Source organism: Macrobrachium nipponense, chromosome 39 (assembly GCF_015104395.2).
Source record: "Macrobrachium nipponense isolate FS-2020 chromosome 39, ASM1510439v2, whole genome shotgun sequence".
Taxonomy (NCBI): Eukaryota; Metazoa; Arthropoda; class Malacostraca; order Decapoda; family Palaemonidae; genus Macrobrachium; species Macrobrachium nipponense.
In genome coordinates this window covers 17,405,233-17,413,702 of record NC_061099.1, presented here as the reverse complement: position 1 = coordinate 17,413,702, position 8,470 = coordinate 17,405,233, and the positions used below count along the sequence as shown (strand labels likewise).

Below are 8,470 nucleotides of genomic sequence, written 5' to 3'. Positions count from 1 at the left end.
AAAAAAAAAAAAAAAAAAAAACCTTCTTTACTCTCAGTTTCCATTTCAGCACTGACTGACCTCATCATAGGTCCCAGGGCTTGGCCGCTGAATTTTATATTCCTGTCCTTATTCCTAAATATAGAACGTGGTTTTATATTTCTGTATATGTTTGTATGTCCATCTCCTCCTGTTCCTAGACAGTTGAAAATTAGGCCACAACGGCAGTTTGTCACAAGGAATCAGCTGCTTTTTATTACATTTGCATGGCCGTAGCTTTCAAAGCCGAAATTTCAGTAAGTGATTGTCCAGCCTTATACTCTATATCTTTGATTCAATGAAATCTGGCTTAGGTAGACTTTCATACTTTGACACGAACTGGAGAGAAATTGGCTTTTGTCTCCAACCTCACAAATGGCAGGATTGTGTTCCAAGTCTTCTCCCAAAATTTCGAGTCGATATCGAATTTTAGAAACCCTAATTCTTAGATGGAAACTAAACGATACTGAATGACAGTTAAAGACAAAGCAACCTCCCTCCTCCCCTTTTGGGGTTTGGGGTTAATAGGCATTTGTAACAGGACCGGGGCTGTGAAAAGTCATTTTGGCTGCTTCCATGGCTGGCTTACCTCCCGACACCCTGGCTTTTCAATCGTGTAGAAAGTCGAAGAAATTCGTCGGTTCCTGATCATTTCCGAAAGCATTTCGAAAAGGTCGTAAATCTGATGGGATATGTTGTTAAAAAACTATGACAGTAGTCAAACGTAGTGGAGGAGCTCTTCATTTTTAAGGAAAAAATTGTTTTTTTCATGAGGAATCTAATTGTGTACGATCTGCTTCGCTGGGTATTTATTAGTAAAGATTCTGGGCATATTGTCTGTCTGTCTGTCTGTTCTTTCTTTGGCATTGCCGTGTGAATACGAATGCGTCGAGAGAAAGAGAGAGAGAGAGAGAGAGAGAGAGAGGTTGTTCAACACACACACAAACACACACATATGTACGTATATGTGTGTGTTTGTGTAAATATTGAAACATTTCTCTCTCTCTCTCTCTCTCTCTCTCTCTCTCTCTGTGCATTCGTATTCACGCACGAACAGCAATACCAAAGAGCAGACAGACAGACAGACAGACAATCTGTTAACTCACTACACGTGGCATAGCTAAACCATGCACATCCCCGTGGGAGGAAACGCCCCTCTCTGTCCCAGCTTGGCTACTCATTCGAGACTCGTAACAAATAGGGTAGGTGTCATCTATATGAACTCGTGAGTTGCTATAGGATAAAGAAGAGATCGTATACTATAGAAGTAACGGCAGAGTCTGTAAAGATGGCCCGTTCCTTAAGTAAGTCGTCACACTTTTTACATATTAGTTTTCTGAAAAAAAAAAAAAATTGTGCCGGATTTGTCTATTCGCACTTTTTTCTATCCGCCCTCAGTTCTTGAAACCTACAGAGGCTAGAGGGCTGCAAATTACTATGTTGATCATTCACCTTCCAATTATCAAACATACCAAATTGCAACCCTCTAGCTTCAGCACTTTTTATTTTATTTCAGGTTAAAGTTAGCCATAATCACGATTCTGGCATCCATATAGGATAGGCCACCACCGGGCCGTGGTTAAAGTTTCTTGGGCCGCGGCTCATACAGCATTATACCAAGACCAACGAAAAATAGAGCTATTTATATCTCTGTTTTTGCAAAATGACATCTGCAGAATCTGTCACTATTATTGCATTGCTATGATTATCGTCATTACTGGTATTTTCCTTTTTTCATTATTACTGTGATTATAATCAATATAGTTTTTACATTCTATTTTTAAATAGTCTCAATCTTAGTGCGAGTATGACCATTATTTTGACTACCTTTTTTTATACTATTTCAGCAAATATGGATATTGCCGATTAATTAGTTTCTTTTTTGATCATGTTATCTTATGTACCTAGGCTGGATGTTATTGTCTATTCTTTGTATATTCCATCTATATGGCCTTGAGCTGAAAATAAAAATTATGATTATTATTATTTTCGGCTGCCTTGATTATACGCTGCACAGAAAACTCAATTGCGCAGAAGAAACTTCGGCGCATTTTTCAGTTGCTTATTTTTAGTTTTTGCTGGATTTTAAATCTTCTTCTTCTTCTTTAAATTGTTTTCACGGCAGGAAGGAACTCGGTTACGTCATCTCCGGCTCTTGACCTCGTAAATGCGACGGTCGTCGAGTGTCATTAGTTTCGTCTTATCACAGCCACGCCTTTTTAAGAAGGTTCTGGGGGGTAGGGGGCGCCGGTGGGGAGAGAGAGAGAGAGAGAGAGAGAGAGAGAGAGAGAGAGAGAAGGGGAGGATGGAAGCCCACCTTCCCACCGCACTTTTCCACGAATGAGTTTCTTATGTGATGTTCAGATACGTCAAATGTTTTGTCCTCCAATTTTCTAACTGCAATGTATCTTACCTTGTTTATCATTGTTGGCAATGAAGGTTTGACCTGCTTTGTGTGTGTGTTTGTATGTGTTTGCAGGCCTAATGGGCCTCCTGTATAGGTGTATAAAGCAGCTAATGTTGAAAGCCTAATATTGTAAAAATATAGACATGTGCTCATATATTGTCTGCATATTACTGTACATTTTCCCGAAATATGAGTTTATATGGTGCTTATTAACTGGTGATTATCCCACACCAAAGTGTTTTTATGTGGCAACCTGTTGGTTTAGACCAGTGGTTCCCCAAACTTTTTTTGGTGCGTTACTCACTTTTTCCTAAAGTGTACTTGTCCATGGTTCACCGCCAAGCATAACCCATGTATTATACATACATATCTTCAGATTATGAGCCCTGCATTCAAAGAGTCACAATCCCCATCTTTTGAATTCTTCTTCTGTTCCTCTCTTCATTATCATTTTTATTGTACGGTTGAATAGTCGACGGTAATTTTTTTTTTATTTTTTTACTTTTCAATCTTAATATTTCAAAGCCATCTGTCAGAACACAAGTCACTGAACCATTCAGTGAATCCTCCAGTCATTTTTATCTCGACAGACATTCTGCAACAATCTTTTACTGGTTGAATTCAAGTTACCATCTGATTTGTCTTAATTTAAAAAAAAAATTAATTACCATTTTTTACTTACATGTTCATTGTAGAAAGGAATAGGTTAACGAAAGAAGTTAATTATAATTGATACATTATATTTACTATTTTTTATTCAGTTGAAGGCAAGTATAGTCTTAACAAGGCATTACAACATGAATTAGAGTTTTTTTAGTATATAATGAGCATTATTATATTTATAATAATAATGCACATTGTATGTAACATTATACATATATATATATATATATATATATATATATATATATATATTATATATATATATATATATATATATATTGTATGTGTGCAGGCTTAAGAGTGGGTATGTACTCTATAGCTCTATATTACTAACTATATTTTCTAGTTTGATAGCCTTCACGAAGAAATCAAGAAAACATTTGTTCCTAAGGAATTAATTAACACATTGCAACAGATCATAAAAAGTACATGGCTAAGTAAATGGCTCTTTATTATATCACCAATTCGTCAATGAATAAATAAATAATCGAGATGCAGAGGAAAAAATATCGTCGAAGTTTCCAAGTATGATATCCAGAGGACATCAGCTGACACTAGTAGTAGTAGTAGTAGTAGTAGTAGTATTAGTAGTCGTAGTAAAAGGGATCTGCCTGTGAAACAGCTCCTCCACGTTAGATTTCTTCCCTTCTGAAGGTCTTTTGCAACTTTGCAGTCATATTTCATCATGGCGGAAGTTCCTCGTCTTTGTCAAGTGTCGTCGGAGAAGATGAGTAAGTCTTTATAGAGTATTTGGTTACTCTTTAAAGAAATCAAGTAAGACATTGCACTGTCAAAAACGTGCTAACAAGGAAAAGTCACAGTCAGATTGTGTCAGCCAGTTTCCAAACCCACAAGAAGCCTTGGCAGCTATTGCGTCAGCCAGAGTCCAAACCCTAAGGAGTGTTGGCAGCTAGAAAGCTTGTATACAGTGGGACTGAACGGGGCAGGCATAGTTACTGCCAACAACCAGCGTTTGTATGACATCATCCACCATCTGTCCAGCTTTCTCGACACCCATCATGTTGCTCACAGACGCTCTGTAATTGAGAAGGAAAATGTTCAAGATTCAAAGTACTACGTGGACGTACAAAAGGGGTAAAACAATGGTCAAGGTTCAAGGTAACAAGTGAATAGACACGCACAAGGGGCAAAATTCTCAGACCTTGTCTAGAACTTCAAGAGATATATCATTCCAGAAAACATGCAAACGTATATATACTCACAACAAAATAGCTATGCTAGATTCTTTGCCAGTAAGGTACTCTGCCGTCCCTTTGGCAACCACATCACAGAGATGCGACTGGACGCATCCGGCCTCCTTGGTTTCATTGTAGACCATCCACAGATGGTTGAGATGGTCAGCCATATCATCGCCATCCAATCCCTCCGTGTCACTTCCCAAGAAAGGATCGGTCGACCACACTTCCCCTCTCGTGTATGCAGGGATCTCAAACATGTCCTCTTCGGTGTGGCTGCCATTGTGCGAGACGTCCCTCTTCATCCTTTCGGCGTTTGTGCCCCAAGGCACTTGGGCCTCTGGCTGATCTGAGAGCAGGAGAGACAGCGACCCATCGTTGATGTCTCTCTTACCGAAGTATCTGGACCCGTTGATGAGTCGAAACAGGAGGAAACCCAGAAGGGCGCCGAGCGCGACGGAACTCAGCAAGACAGCGGGATCTGTAGTCGTTGAACTGTGGCTACCATACCCTCCTCCATATCCTCCTCCTCCTCCACCATAGTCTCCGCTGTGGCCTCCACCATATCCTCCACTATGGCCACCTCCATAACCTCCACTGTGGCCGCCACCACCGCCACCGCCATATCCATCACCATGTCCACTGCCTCCATATCCACTGTCTCTCTCAGCAATGCTGTCTGAACCTGACTTATATTTCTTAAGTTCAAAGTCATAACCGTCATATTTAAAACTATTTATGGCCTTGTTGATATCTTCTCTCTTTTGCCTGCCAGTTTTAGTATCGACGGGATGTTTTGCCTTTTGATGGTTAACGATAGACTTGTAAAAATTGTACAGCTCTGTGTTATTGAGGGAAATGAAAGTAATATACTGATCAACAACGTCGTCAGAAAACGTATCGTCAAAGTACGCGGAAATGAATTTCGAGAGGGCGTTCATGTTACTGGCTAACTTTGGTGAGGTTAAGTAATCAATGATACCATCCAAGCCATATTCTTTTGCATGATCATAAAAGCTATTGAAGTCCTTGAAAGGTCCAAGATGAGGACTGATGCCTTCAGACAAAAACAGAGCGAAATCTGGGTGAAGTTTCTGTGCTAGGAACCCAGCAAGGCTGATGTCGTCTCCAATACTCAGGATTCTGTCGATGATCTTGATTGGAGTTATCTGCATGAAGCGTTGAATGGAATGCTCCTCTTTGACGTAGGCTAGAATTCTTTGCCAAGTAGATCTGACAATCATCCATGCGCTGGCTGCTGTTAAATTGTGGTCATTGGAACTGCCAAAGTTCAGCTGTAGGTCACTGGGCAATGGAATGGAACTAAGATTAGCAAACTCCCCAGCAAAGACATTTTTCATGGCGTTTAGTATTTGCCAGTTCATATCTGTATCTTCATCTTTCTTATCGCTCAGGTCATAGTGACTGTGAACGTTTTCTCCAGTGTTACCCTGTACCGTGTCCTCTTCCTCAGGGCCCTTTGCTACTGACGAAGATTTAAGCTTATCGAGTTCCAAGTGGAGTTTCATCAGAGGTTTTGCGAAGTCTTCGTGTAAGCCCAGTCCATCGGTAACTAAACTTTTAACTCGCTTGGTGTCAGAGAGGGCGTTTTGCAGAACAGACAGCATCACTGAACCAACGTTCCAGTCAGTGTTCGTCGCCAGATTCTGTAGCAAGTTGTTCTGAACGACGTCTTTCAGAAATTTAATGTCTAAACCCTTCAACAAGTTATATGTTTCATTTCCCGAAACGTTTGGTTTTCCATGATTGAAGACCTTATCAGTGAAGTTTGGAAAGGGTGTACTTGCAAGAGAATTTAAGCCTTGAAAGCCAGTAATGCTTTGGAATGTCTTGGCTGTCAGTGGTACAGCAAGGAGGAGAGTGGCGAGTGCTGCGGCTATCAGTTTCATTTTTATATCTACAGTTCCAGCGTTCTTCTTCTGTAATGAAAAGTGCAAGAGATTAGAAGCGAATCGTTTGAAATGATACTATGAATAATTAACACCAAGTTATATCTAATAAACAGTTACTGAAACACTAGTTTTAAACGACTTGATTTTGAAAAAGAAAATTGTGATACTGTAAATTCAGAAGTGTGCATATTGTAGAGAAATTTAACCTAAAAAAATCTTGATAGTTTTGTTTATTGTATTGTTTATTTGAAAGTCTTGTCAAAATTTTGGGTGGTCACAAGATTTAGTTCGTAGGTGAAAATGAAAAATTACTTATTATACAGATATTTGAACATTGAAAAAATATATATAGCATATATTATATATGTAGGTATTTTTTGTTAAGTATCAAAAATTCAGTTCTCTCTCTCTCTCTCTCTCTCTCTCTCTCTCTCTCTCTCTCTCTCTCTCTCATTGCCAACGGTTGAGAAGGTAAAGTATTGGATCCAGCGTTGCTCCAATGCATACATTGCCGTTATGTTGAAAGTATGACGCCAACTAAATCTGTTCCTCTACAGCTGATTGGTTTACCTGTAGAGAACATCTCAATTATCTCACCTGGCCACTCCCTGATTTGCGCTTTTGGCGCCAGAATAATAAAAGTAACATAGACGTTGCTTTGGCGTGAATAATAAGGAAAAGGGTATTAGGCAATGTACGTAACTTTAGATAGAGTCACGACTTGTCTAGAACGTGAAATTTTACGAAGCTGAACAGGTACAGTACGTGTCATTTAAACTCAATTTGACACCAGTGGAAAAAAATTATTCTAAAATGCTGTCGTGTTACACATTACACATACTGAAATGGTAAATAGATTCAAATAGCATGTTAGCCTTCCTTCAGAAAAGAAAACAGAGAGAGAGAGAGAGAGAGAGAGAGAGAGAGAGAGAGAGAGAGAGAGAGAGAATTATGTTTCCATGAAATCATAGTACAGTTGTGGGAGAATCTTCCGTTTAGTATTATTGGTGGTGATTCTCATAAGTTTAAGAATTTTTATGTGTACAGGCTATTTATTCATCGGTTGAATAATCTGTAACGTATTTCATAGTGGCTTCTTCGCTGTTTTGAAATTTTTAATACGGGCGTTTTAATTTGTGAAAGATTTTTGGCAAGTTGATTAGTGTATAGGTTTGGTCCGAAAGAATGTGTTTATTTTGAATAATAATAATAATAATAATAATAATAATATAATAATAATAATAATAATAATAATAATAATAATAATAATAATAATTTGTTATTTATTGTAATTATTATTGAAACAAGCCCAAAAGAATCTGACGTTTGTACACCAAATGAATAAGTAATGTTTAAACTATCCTGGGCAAAAATAGCACCAAAAGCTTCACTAACACAAACCTCTATCGCTAACGACTCTGGGTACTTCATTATCGTGGCTTGGCACTCTACTGGACAAAAAGTGCTTCCGATTTCATAACAGCAGACTGCCATGACACTTTAATGAAATTTTCAAAGTTCTTGCATTCGTAATTAAGGTTGGTAGTGACTTACATCATAGCTTTCCATAGAAACGGACTTCATGTCATTAAGTGTTAATTATATATATATATATATATATATATATATATATATATATATATATATATACCTACATATATATACGTATAATATAATTATGTGGAGAAAGACTTTATGAAATGAAATAGAATTATCATCTTGCAAGCAACTTCAAATAATTTTAACTGATGCTGTTTAATCCTTGTTATACACATCACAGAAAAAATAGTAAAAACAGACGTAAAACCCATTGTCTACTTTACGAGGCCAGTGTTTATTTGTAACCCCTTTTTATAAAGTGTATTATTATTAGAATCAGCACGGACTTACCTCTTATGACATCAGTACTTGTAAAAACAGCTACGAAGGAAAAAGTTAGTCTTGTTGATTACACGTAGGTGGCTCGTAACTCGTGCAACGTGGCCACTCGAAGTCCCACCTACGACTGAGCTATTGCAGTGCAGGTAACCTCCTTCAAGTTCTTGCGGAAGTTGACAAGATCGACTTCCCGTTTTCTTTATCCTCCGTTTTCTGTACGGTCTGGACAGGTGAGAGAGAGACAGAGGTTTGACCTCAGTCGATGAGAGATTTTTTAAAACTTATTTTCTTTTATTCTCACGCTGTCATACTTCACTGGTAAAGGCGAAGGGTCCTTTTAATTTGTGGGTGGGGAGGGGGAGGTGGGTTTGTGGAAGTTCAGGCCTAATTGCTAT

General features: G+C 38.4%; 1 protein-coding gene across 1 annotated transcript; it reads right to left on the bottom strand.

Moving 5' to 3' along the window:
• Positions 1-3,377: 3,377 nt before the first annotated feature.
• Positions 3,378-8,208, bottom strand: LOC135210532 (keratin, type II cytoskeletal 2 epidermal-like). Its single transcript, XM_064243404.1, has 3 exons — positions 8,088-8,208; positions 4,312-6,224; positions 3,378-4,125 (listed from the first exon to the last, which is right to left on the bottom strand). Exons 2-3 carry the CDS (start codon positions 6,192-6,194, stop codon positions 3,999-4,001), a joined length of 2,010 nt encoding a protein of 669 aa, XP_064099474.1. The 5' UTR covers positions 6,195-6,224; positions 8,088-8,208; the 3' UTR covers positions 3,378-3,998.
• Between the last annotated feature and the right edge of the window lie 262 nt (positions 8,209-8,470).